The following is a 13,078-nucleotide window of genomic DNA, read 5'->3' as shown; positions in this document are numbered from 1 at the left end:
TGTGGTCAAACTCACCATCTGTTTCCAGTCTATGCTTAATTTATCTAAAGTGACAACCAAAGATTGAAATATATCTTCCCCTGTTGTTTAGCCTTTCAGAGGTACAAGCTCCACAAATTCTTCTATGATGTACATATCTTCACCAACACCTTAAATAAAAATATACAAAGCTGCGCCACATCAGTAATGTCAGTGCTTTCATCAATGGCAATGGAAAATGCAAAAAAAAAAAAGAATAGTTTAAGTTTTTGGAGATATCCATAATACATTCTGCAATTGTATTCCTTGACAATGATATATCTGAAAAAAATTGCCATTTTTCATGACAAACTATCTCTGAAGTCTTCATGCATATTTTAACAAATTCACCTTCTGAAAAGGACATTGATGAAATGGCTATTTCATTTGCAATTACGTAGTTAGCTGCAACTGCAGCATCATACTTTTTGTGTATGTTTTTTTAAAAACTGCCAATTCTCTAATTGAGTGCATAGGTTAACAATTTTTCTTCATGAATCTTTCTACTATAATGCTTAAATTTCTTTTTGTGATATGTTACTCTTTTGACAGAAATTTGTTTATTGCAAATCAAGCAGATTGGATTACATCCAATTTGACAAAAAAAAAAAAAAAAAAAAAAAAAAAAAAAAAATATATATATATATATATATATATATATATATATATATATATATATATATATATATATATATATGGGGTGCTTAAGGGTCAAAGCTGTATAAGTGAGAGGAGAAATCCACATAGCCTTTAAAGGAATGCGGAGAACCGACCAGGGCTTCTGACCTAATGTCCAATCCTCACCTTCTCGTGGTGCACCCTGTTGGGTATCTACTTTGATACTGAACGAACGAGGATGGGCTGGCAATTTGGGATTTAGCCGACCAAATTGTATTCTTATTGGTTAAACCAAAATAAAAAATGATGGTACAACATGACAAAATTTCATGCCGGCTGGGGCGTCGCCCGGTTAAACAAGGCCCCCGTTGTTTTCGCCAGGGAATAAGGGCGAACAGCGAAAAGTCAGCTACTGGAACAAATCTGAAAACAAACCCCAACTCAACATCACCAGAGTTAAAGATCGGTACTATCAACGTAAGAAGCCTGAATGGCAAAGAAATGGAGCTAGCTGAGGAATTAGATAAGTACCAGATCGACATAATAGGGGTGACTGAAACAAAAAAGACCAAAACTGGTGAGATCTTTCTGAGCAATAAATACAAAATGTTATATTCAGGCATTAACAATCAAGGAAAAGAAGGAGTAGCCATAGTATTCAACACAAAATACGAGGCTAATCTTCTTGAATGGCAGTCAGTCTCAAGTAGAGTAATGTGGACAAATATGAGAATGGGGAACTGGACAATGAGACTTATTTGTGCCTATGGTCCCACAGAAGGTTCTACTAAGGTAGAAGTGGAGGAATTTTTTGAGGCTTTAGAAAAAGCAACTGACACAATGAAAAAGGAAAAGTTGGTCCTTGTTGGGGATCTAAATAGTAGAGTAGGAAATGATTGTGAGACATACAAAAATATTTTGGGAAAATTTGGAGAAAAGAGCAAAGCTAATAATAATGGCAAATATCTGTTGGATTTCTGCTCAGGACATGGACTGGTTATTACTAACACCATGTTCCAACATAAAAATGTGCACAAATTCACATGGAGAGAAGAGGCTAGGAATAAGAAAAGTCTCATTGACTATGTTATTGTTGATAGTGATGTTTTCTCCCTGGTGCAGGACACCAGAGTGTACAGAGGATTTGAAATTGGAAGTGATCACTATTTAGTCTTGAGCAGGATAAAATTGAATTTCATATTGAAAAGAATAACATGTAAGAAAGTTTTAAAGCGAATAAAAGTTGAGCAGCTCTCAGATGTAAACTGTAGACTAAAATACAGAAATATTATTGAAAAGAAAATGAAAGAGTTTGAGAACAGGAATCAAACCTTGGAGATTCAGTGGCAAACTCTGAAGGAAACATTGATTGATTCTGCCAGAGAGGCATGTGGTGAGGTTGTGTGCAAAGATAAAAAAATCAGAACTTCCTGGTGGACACAGGAAGTTAAAGAGGCAGTGAAGGAAAAGAAGAAAGCATATCAAATGTTCCTGGCAAATAAGTCAGCTTTTACTCTTACAGAATACAGAGACAAATGTAAGAAAGCTAAACAGTGTGTAAAACTAGCTAAACAAAAGTCATGGGAGGACTTTGGCAAGAATATAGAAAATAAATATCAAGAAGGTGGCAAAATATTCTGGAAGTTGTTGAAGAAGCTTAGGAATGGAGGAAAGAGTGCTGTAAAAGGAATTAGAGATGATAAAGGTGACATGAAAACAGGAGAAAAAGATATCCTTGAAGTATGGAGTAATTACTTTGAAAAACTGCTAAATGAAACAAGCAGTGATGACAGCACAGTGATAAAAAACACTGACCAGGCATGCAGTCAGGAATACATATCCATACTTGAAGTAGAAAAAGCCATCAAAGGCTTGAAATGTGGAAAGGCAGCAGGGGTAGATGATATTCGACCAGAAATGCTGAAGTATGGTGGTATAAGAGTCTTACAGTGGCTGCACTGCATAGTTCAGAAAGCCTGGACAGAGGGACGAATTCCCGATGATTGGAGTAGAGCTCTCATAGCACCCATATATAAAAAGGGAAATAAAACTGCATATGAGAATTACAGAGGTATTTCCCTACTGAGTGTTCCTGGCAAGATCTATGCAAGTATACTTGAGAAACGGTTGAGAAGAATTGTGGAATAAAAGCTTGGTGAAGAACAAGCTGGATTCAGGCCAAATAGAGGCTGTCAGGATCAGATCTGTACTTTACGACAAATAGTCGAGAAAGCATGGGAATATAACAAAGATCTGTATTTAAGTTTTGTCGATTTTCAAAAGGCATATGACAAGGTGCCAAGAGAGAAGCTATTCAATACACTGCAGTTATATGGTGTCAATGGGGCATTATATCAAGCAATACTTAGTCTTTATTTGAGTTGTGAGTCAGCAGTTAGAATTGAAGGAAGTACAGGAAGATGGTTTAATGTTAAATCTGGTGTGAGACAAGGATGTACATTATCCCCTCTGTTATTCATTATCTATATGGATCACATTATGAAGGAATGTGGTATTAAACCTGATATCAAAATTGGAGATGTTAATGTCAGCTCTTTGCTTTATGCGGATGATGTTATACTTCTAAATAAATCCGCTACAAGTCTGCAAGGTTCTCTGACTAAATTGAATAGCTGTTGTAATAGATATGGTATGAAGGTCAGCAATAAAAAGACAAAGACAATGAAAATAGGCAGAATCATTGAAAATGTCAACTGTGTTGTGAATGGAGAACCTGTGGAACAAGTAAAACATTTCAGCTACTTAGGCACAATTTTTACTGAAGATGGTAAACTAAATATAGAAATAGACAACAAAATCAGCAAAGCTGGTATCGTGGGAAGTCAATTGAATAAATTCATATGGAATAAGAAAGAAATTAGTCGGAACACTAAATTAGCTGTATACAAGACTGTGTTCAAACCAATTTTAACTTATGGATCTGAGAGCTGGGTTAGAAGTAAAACACTTGACCAAAGACTAGAGACCGCAGATATGAGAGTCCTGAGAAAGATTAGAGGCGTGAACAGATGGCATCAATGGCAATATCATATTAAAAATGAGGATATTAGGAAAGAACTTGACATTGTCAGCATCCAGGAATGCGTTAGCAGAGCTAATCTCAGATGGTATGGTCACTTAAATAGAATGGGAAAGGAAAGATTAGCAAAACAAGTTTTCTCTGCCAGGTTGGCAGGAAACCGACCCAGAGGAAGACCAAGATATAGGTGGATTGATACGGTACAAAGTGCCTTAGACGATAGAAATATAAGATCTGATAATGTTGGAGTCTTTTCAAGTAACAGACTGATTTGGAGGAAAATTGTAGATAGGAAGTTAGTAATGATGTAATGTTTTTCATGTAGTACTGTCATATCCTGTACACCCCTTGAGGGTACATGGCAGGAATTTGATGATGATGATGATGATATATATATATATATATCATAATGGAATTATGTAGATATAAAATTTTTACATAAAATAATTTGTAAAACTTCAAATAATCTTTAGTGAGAGCAGTACACTATCACTGACGAGTGTGTGTGTGTACGTACGCTTTGTTTAATGCAGCTTTGCTAGAGTGTTCTTTCCCTAGTGTAAACATAGCTCTGCAGCAAAAGATTAAACAGTTTATCTTTAACCCTTAAGGTTTCATGTTAACATGTCTATAGGACATGTTAACAGAATAATTTTAATTTAAAAAATAATTTTAAAAAATTTGTTTTAGTAAAATAATAAAATCCTGTTTTTCACTACACAGTAAAAAGAGGATGCACAATCCCAGTAATAAAAGGTAAACACACACGAATGACAAATTGAATTTCTTCATTATGGAAAAACAGGCCTTTCGAACCATGCTTACTTCAAATGTAGCACTGAATTAATTGGAAAAGATGCCTAGTCCCTACACAGCACCAAAAATTTGGTATGAAAGAAAATTAAAAGAAACTAGTGAGATGTTGATTGATCATGCAATCTCTCAACAAGAATGATGGATTAACAATTCCAAGAGTCTGGAAGACTCTTGGAACTTGTATTTATGCAGTGTTCTATCCCCCCCCCCCCCCCCCCCCCCCCCGGTATTTCCTTAATATGGCTATTGTGTGCCATAGCCACAGTATGGCTGTGGCATTTTTGTAATCTTATTTTATCTGCAACCCATATAGGATTTGGATATCAATTATTACACATCTATTCATAAGAATAAAGAAAATTTTTATGATTGCAAACATTTCAGCCAGAAATTAATGAGTCATTATCAGTGCATCAGTATAATCACAAGGTAAAGCTAGAACAAAGAATGCAGATCATGTTTTCAGAGCTGAGCCATGTACTGGATTGTCGCCTATGGGTAGTTATAAAATAAAATGAGAATGCAGTTAAAGCTAAAATTAGAATAATTTTGAAATGCAAAAAAAAAATAGATAAAATTATTGAATGACATAGCATTATATTAAGGGGTGGGGGGAGAAGGAAGGGAAGCATGCTATTGCTTGCCATTTACGAGGATGGCACTCTCCCAAATTTTGGCAATGAATAGACATTCATTCTGCACTTTGGGCTGTGTAGAATTGCTCAGCAGTCCCTTTAAATAATTGCTCAAACCTAAACCAACATTGATGTAAAAAGGGGAGTATTGGAACAGAAGATATTGTGATCAGTGTCCACTTTATGCTGAGCACCAGATTTTTTAGGTTTTTATTTGTTGATAAGATAAGTATTCTTATAATCATTTTTTTTTTTACTGAACATCCTGTTTGTCCAAAGTATGAGTGGAGGCACTTACACTGAACTTGGTGAATTCCAAGCAACATACTTGAAGTGTGGTGATGATCCATCATTATGAAATATAGCCCTCACTCATAAAGACAGAATGGGGATAGATCTGGTCATGGAGGAGACGTTATCTTTGTGAGCAACTGTATCCCTTTCCGGCAAGTCCCACTTAATACAAATGTAGAAGCAGTTGCTATCACTCTGTCAGATCTAACAGTATGCTGTGCATGTACTTAACTCCTGCTGCAGATATCTCTCAGGATGACTTTGACATCATATTGTATTTAAACACCTTTACTTTTAATAGGGAATTTAAAGAATACAGTACTCTATGGGATAGTGCCCGAACTAATATCAGAGGAAGAGTTGTGGACCGTATGATCAACAACAACCTCTACTTCTTAAACATGTAATACTTTTTACATACTTGCCCAACCTTTACTGCCATTGGCTTAATTGTCCATGGCAGTGAAATGCTCAATTTCCCTTTTTCCACTGATAACTTATTTGAGAGCTACCATTTTCCGATGGTGTCCACTTTTCTGCATGGGTAACCATGTACTACATCATGGATATCACGATGAAAAACCAAGCAAGCTGACTGGCTCACCTTCTCTTTCCTAGCAGAATTTGACTCTGCAACACGGCTATGAGCGATGCAGTGAGGCATATGAGCATCTTGCACAAGCTACCACAACTACAATTTCCAAAACATCTAGTTAGTTTTGGAAACCAACAAACCTCGTTGTTTTCAAATGTGTCCAAGCAAGACACATCTATTGTCTAAGCTAAACAGAATCCTGGATCCAATACACATCTTCCATAACAAGAGCAACCAATAGCAAAGAAGTGTGAGATAAAATACAGAAAAGAAAGGGCAGATATGCTATCCACCAGCATTCCATTTATGAACATAATGAAGGCATAATTGCTTTACCAATAGCACTCTCAGGGAGAATTTTGCTAAAACATCAGCAACATCATCTTATTCCCCCAGAGTTCCTTGTCCAAAAGTGTAAAGTGGAAAACTGAAAAATTATTTTTTTTGAGTGGTACAGACTACAACAGACTGTTTCCAAAAGAAGAAATGAAAGCTGCTTTGCTTAAACCCTATCCAGTTGCTGTTGGACAAGATAACACACATTATGAGATGATTAGACATCTGTTACTGATTTCCAAGAATCAACTACTGCACCTGTTTAGTGGAATTTTCTGTGAGAATACCTGGCAAAAAAGCAATTATCATGACCTTTTCCAAGCCAAGAAGGGATCCAAAATCCCCAGGTAATTATCAGCCAATTGCTCTGATCAGTTGCTCATGGTAGTTTCAGGAATAAATGATTTACTCTCATTTTGTATGATTTCAGGAGAGAAAGCTTTTTTCTCCAGGACATAATCTACCTTCTTTAAATACATTCAACAACCAATCATTTAGTCCAACTGGATGCATTCATTTCAGATGCTTTCCTAAAACACAAGCATATCGTATTAGTTTTCTTTGATAATATAAGTAGCAGACAGCATTCCTTGGAGATTTAAAATATTCAGAAACAAATGAATTACCCTTGTTGCTTTGATGCTAACAGCTGTCTCTTCTTCTTCAGCTTATCCCACTTAAGTAGGGTTGCTGTTTTTAATGAGTCTTCACCACATCCTCCTGTCTTGAACTGTAACCACATCCAAGTTCATCCGCAAGTCCTCCTCCACCAGCTCCCTCCATCTGTTCTTTGGCTGCCTGGACTTCCTCCCCTGCATATCCATCTGCATGACCTTTCTTCCCACATACTTATCCTCCCTCCTCGTCACATGACCAAACTGGCCTGGTTGGCTGAGTGGTTAGCATATCCAATCTCCAGCCAAAAGGCTGCTGGTTCGAATCCCACCAGGAGCGTGGATGTTTGTGATTGTCTGCAAAAATACTAGTGGGTGGGCGGTATGGCATTGGTGTAGATGATGATGATAGTTGTGGTTTGTTGTAGTTGGTGGATTTGAGTGGAGATGGAGAGTTGTAGAGTAGGTGCCCTCCCTCAATGAGTATGGACTCCTTGGAGTTGTCACATAATAATAATAAAACCATCTCAACCTTGCCTCCTGTATCTTCACTCCTAAGTTTGTAACTTTCACCATTCCCCTTACATTAATTTTTCAGATCCTTTCTAGTCACACCACACATCCACCTAAGCATTCTTATCTCTGCTACCTCCATCCTGCTGATGTTATTTTTCCTCAAGGCCACAGTTTCCATAACATATGTCATAGCTGGTCTCACTACTATCCTGTAGATTTTGCCTTTTAGATTAATCAGCACCCTCTTATCGCATAGCTATCCAGCCATCTCTCTCCAGTTCCTCCATCCAGTTTTAATCCTGCATCCCACTTCCTTCTCAACCTCTCCATCCTCTTTCACTGTTGAACCTAAGTATCTAAAGTCCCTAACCTTCCTGATGACATTTCCTTCCAGCTCCAGATCTGTCTCTTGGTTGCCATCCACTTTGCAATGCACGTACTCTGTCTTACTTCTCATACCACATACCTCTCTCCTCTAGTACTTTCCTCCATCTTTTTAGTTTTAGCTACCACTTCTCTTGATTCTGCACACAGCACGATGTCATCCGCATACAACATTGTCCAGGGCACGTCTTCTCTCACCTTTTCTGTCATGACCTCCATCACAATATTAAACAGGAATGGACTTAATGCTGACCCTTGATGCAAACCAACTGTCGCTTGAAAACTTTGTCTCTCCCAGGTAGGTCCCAATTCTTGTCTTCACATTTCTGTACATCTTCTGCACCAACCTGATGTTTCTCCGGTACCTTCTTCTCCCTCCGACACCTCCAGACTTCTTGCCTTGGTACTCTATTGTATGCTTTCTCCAGATCAATAAACACCAGATGTAGTTCCCGTTGTTTCTCTCGAAACTTTTCCATCATCTACCATAACCCAAAGATATCATGTGTCGTCGATTGACCAGGCATGAAGCCAAATTTCTCCTTTGCAATTTCCACCTCCTGCCTCAGTCTTCTATCAAGAACCCCTTCTAGGATTTTCATTGTGTGGGACATCAACTTTATTCCTCTGTAATTCTTAGTGTTGTGCATCCCCTTTACCCTTGTAGAAAGGGACAAGAGTACTTTCCCTCCATTCCTCAGGCATATTTTTCTGTTGGCAAACTTTTATGAACAGATCCCATAGCAGGTCAATTCTCTCTTCTCCCAATGCTTTCCATGCCTCCACTGGGATCCTGTCAGGGTCCACCAATTTTCCATTCTTCATCCTCTTTATGGCCTCCTTCACTTCCATTCTACTGATCTGAGACCATCCCACATGGTCAACTGTTTTTTGACACATTGGGAGAAACTGTACACCACTCATCAGACTGCCATTGGACCCCTTTGGTTTGTGACCTGAAGCTATCTTACAAGCTCTAGATGTTGTGATAGACAACATAGCATAGATGCCACTAAATGCAACTGTGACATTTATATGTTAAACATTTCACAAAATCAGGCACATGTCTACCAGCAGCTCTTTCAAACACAAAGTATGGAATAAACTGATTTTATGCCTGTCTACAGCTGGTTAAAAATTCCGACAAGTCCCAGTTGGAATGTAATAACTTTACCCCTGATTTGCATGTGATATGGCTTGCTTTAAACTACATATAACTGCATTGCTACCAAAGGTGCATTATATATACAGATAAACAAAATTCTCTGCTGCCAATAAGATACCAAGAGCTGCAGAAACATCCAGCTCTCTCATATCCAACATGTCCTCTCTCTCAGTTGTGTAAACCACACTTCAATTTATGCTTCTTTTGGTTTCCAAGCTTTATTGGAATAATTAAACAAGGTGCTGCTGCTACAGCTAGATCAGCTCGTTTCTTAAATATTCATTATCTGTCTTTCTCCCATAGACTGATTACCAGTAGATCATTAGATAGAAACTTTTATCCAGGTGACACTCATCACGGAATAGCGACAAGTAATAAGCTGCCTCAAATTAAATTGTGGCGTTCTAATCCATGCAGGGTCCAGAAAGAGGAAGTTGTTCTTGCTCAAGTCTGCATTGGTCATAGTCATAGAATTTTTCTACACTTCTGAAAATAAGTGTAGAAAGATTAATAAAAAAAAAAAACCAGCATATGATAAACTTTTGACACCTGTTTTTATGAATTTTCTACATTTATTTTTAAACTTTTTACATTCCTACACACCTTTACATTGACTTTTATGTACTGATTTTTATACCTGCTTGTGCTCCTTGTCTATTACTTAGTGTAATGGTGCACTGTGATCATAGCTGTTCTTGTACCATTACACCCAGAAACCAAACAATTCCCCCATCCTCCTCCTTTTTTTTTTGGGGGGGGGGACTTTTTGGTTGTTTTATAGGACTACTACTTTTTAAATATTGAATTATATTTTATTGGCAACTCAGATAATTCTTTGGAGAACTTTTTGATATTTAATAGCAAAGAAGTGATGCATGAATAAAAAGAAATTGTATTGCATGCTTTTTCACATAAAAAAAAAGTAGTTGTTTTTAAGAATCCAAAATTCTCATCGTTTCTTCTGTACTTTATAATGATCACTGTTTGTAATGCTAGAACAAAAATAAAACTCAAACTGTAGAATAAAGGAAATTAATGTTTTGTAAACTTGCTTTTTCATTGTAAACAACAATGAAAATTTTCAAAATGAAAAAAAGAGGATTTTAACAGAAAATGATCAAGACAACTGTTTTTGTTTCTCATCAAAATTAACCATCAAAAATTCTGTGTAAATTGTTTTGACTTTTCTTTAATTTTTGATATTCATTAAATCTGTAACATCACATTATCTCAATTTGCAACTAGTTTGCAAATTGAGATATGGAATGGGGAGGAGGAAGAAGAATAAGAGTATTTTCAGTTTCACTTAAATGTATTTTAAGTAAAAGAAGAAAAAATAAGCAATTTTTGATATTTCAGGGTCATATAGCACCATATAAAACAGTATCTGCCAGAGCATTAGAAGATTGCATTGTGCTAAGGTTAGTATTTTTTTATGATCATTTGTTTTGCTGATTTAAATCATTCCTTTGGAATTTGTTTTCAAACAATTTTTTTTTTATAATGTGAATTACCCATGAACGATTGTAAACCTGTTATATAGTAAGATCACAGATGAGCTGAGGGTTAGCTAATCTGGAGACCAAACATGGAACTTCAAGCCATTACAACTTCCACAGCAAATGAAATTCATCTACTACCATTAAATAGTCAGTGGTTATTATAGTCAATGGTTATTTTAGTCAAATTTAGCTTCATGTTATGTGTGCATGTACAAATTATAAAATAAATTCAAAACTAATTTATTAATGTGACTGTTTTTAACAAATTGTATTATATATATATATTAAAATATTTAATATATATTTAATACAATAACATTTTCTCTTTTTTTCCCTCCAAGGTTAAGAGTAGAAGCCTTTAGACAACTGTTGACAAAATATCCAGAGTCTCTTGTTAGGGTTGCCCAGATTATTATGATTCGTCTTCAGAGGGTGACATTTACTGCACTTCATCATTACTTAGGATTAAATAATCAGTTAATTAAAACTGTAAGCACTGTGAATTCTTATATTCTGAAAACTTTTTATGAAAGACTTAATGTTTGAAAATTGCTCACTATATAAATCATGTGATTTTTCTGAAGTTACCTTTCAGAGCTCATTTGTGTTGAATCTCTTAATTATCTCTAGTTTGTAAATAAATTAGAGCTCTAAATTTAATTCTTGTTTTGCTCTCATTTGCTTTTTTATAATGCTCATTTGTATTATAATAATTTATATTATAATGCAATCCATTTAGATCATATACAGGTACCATACATTACCAATACAATGCAGTTTCATCAGTATTATATGCTTGAAACTGAGGTGTTCATTTATAAACCTGTTGGTTGAGAGTGGATGTGCTAACTATGTGGCCAACCAGGCCAGCATATTGCCATAAGCCATTCATAATCATTTATTCATTTATGAATAGGGAAATATACACGTTGGAAGTTTTTCTACTTGGTTATACTATAAATTAAAGATGCCAAGAAATTATATTCTTGGTTTAATTTATCCAAATTTAAGCAAACAAAGTTTGTGCTTGAAGTAAATTCAGTATTGGGCAACTCGTATATAGAAGCTAATGACTTCATATCACTTGCAAGTGATGTGAAGTGATGCTAATGATTTCACATTACTTGCAAGTGATGTGAAGTAAATAACTTCTATATGCGAGTTTCTCAGTCCTTAATTTACTTTGGGGGCAAACTTTGTTCGCTTACATACTCAGATAAAGGATTAAACCAATATAGATTTATAGATTTCTTGAAATCTATAAATCTATATTGAAAATATTGATTTCTTGGCATCTTTAATTTATGAAAATATATACAGAAATATTCAAGAAACAAAAACTCATGGAGATGAAATTTATTAGATGAAAGTGAGCTAAGTTGCTCGGGTTTGTGTCAAATGGTAAATGTCCGATGGTTCATGAGCCTTATCTTCAAAAAGAAGTTTGCTCTTGTATTGCCAAAACTGTTTTCTTGGCCTCCCTCTTTGTCCAGTAGTTGGCCTGTAGAGAGCAAAAGCACCGAATGTATGAACGTGGATGTCTTAGTTAATGTCCCAACCATCGCAGTTGATTTTTAAGAGTTTCTATTAGGGCCTTTGCTGGATTAAATAAGCCATTAGTAGTTTATAAATAAGTTATATGTTAACAATGAAGGATACATAGGAAAATTGGTTGATGTGGAATCAAGTGTAAGACAGGGTTGCATGAAGAGGGCCGATGGATAATATAATAAGGAAAGCTGATATGGAAGACTTAGCTATATAAAATTATGTAGAGAGAGAGAAATCAGCCTAGACACCAAAATAACAGTATCTAAGACTATGTTCAAAATCATATGTAACATGTGGGACTGAAAACCATTTTCAAAACAGAACACTTCATTAAAGATTGTAGACTAGGTATACCTAAGTTCTGAGACAAATTGAGAAAATGAATACTGGCATTATTGGCAGCATCATGTTAAAAATGAAAGCTACTTCATGAAAATTTAATTTTTAACATTGTTCTGCCATTGGTATCATATGTTTCACTCTCCAACTTTGTACATCTCAACCAGACTTCATATAGACCGAATATAGATTAAATGTTTTGATCACTTTTCCTTGGTATCTTATATGCTATTTACATGGAGATAATTATATTCCAGTGATTTTTCAATAGTTTGTCATAAAATTAAGGATTGCCGAGAGCAGATTTTTATCTGCCATTAATCCAGCTCTTTCATAATCAATTTAGTCTTCCGTACTTCATTACAAGTTTCGAGAAACCTGTGCCATTGCTCTTGACATCTCCAGTGCTTTTCATGTGGTCTGGCATTGAGGGCCTCTCAACAAGTTACCATTATTTGGACTGCCTTCATCTTTGTGTTGCATTGGCAATTTTCTCTCTGATTGATCTCTATGTGTAATGGTTGACAACGTTCTCTCTTTGGACTTTTCTGTTAATACTTGTCTCTCAGGGCTTTTTCATTTGTGATTTATATAAATGACCTGTGCTTATTGATTGCAAACCCTACTCACAGTTTTACTGATGATATCAGACTCC

The 13,078-nt window shown here is 35.8% G+C and overlaps 1 protein-coding gene across 2 annotated transcripts in view; it reads left to right on the top strand.

Annotated features, from left to right (window-relative positions):
- The window catches only part of sws (patatin like phospholipase domain containing sws), a 945,916-nt gene that overhangs the window by 169,721 nt on the left and 763,117 nt on the right, over positions 1-13,078 (top strand). For both annotated transcript variants that reach the window (XM_090396526.1, XM_090396525.1), the window contains exons 8-9: positions 10,391-10,452; positions 10,875-11,022. In XM_090396526.1, the coding sequence (XP_090252652.1) occupies positions 10,391-10,452; positions 10,875-11,022 (210 nt within the window). The remainder of the gene's footprint in view (positions 1-10,390; positions 10,453-10,874; positions 11,023-13,078) is intronic.

Source organism: Typopeltis vanoorti, chromosome 8 (genome assembly GCF_054136105.1).
Source record: "Typopeltis vanoorti isolate ZY-2024b chromosome 8, IOZ_Tvanoo_1.0, whole genome shotgun sequence".
NCBI lineage: Eukaryota > Metazoa > Arthropoda > Arachnida > Uropygi > Thelyphonidae > Typopeltis > Typopeltis vanoorti.
This window is presented reverse-complemented; position numbering and strand designations above follow the sequence as displayed.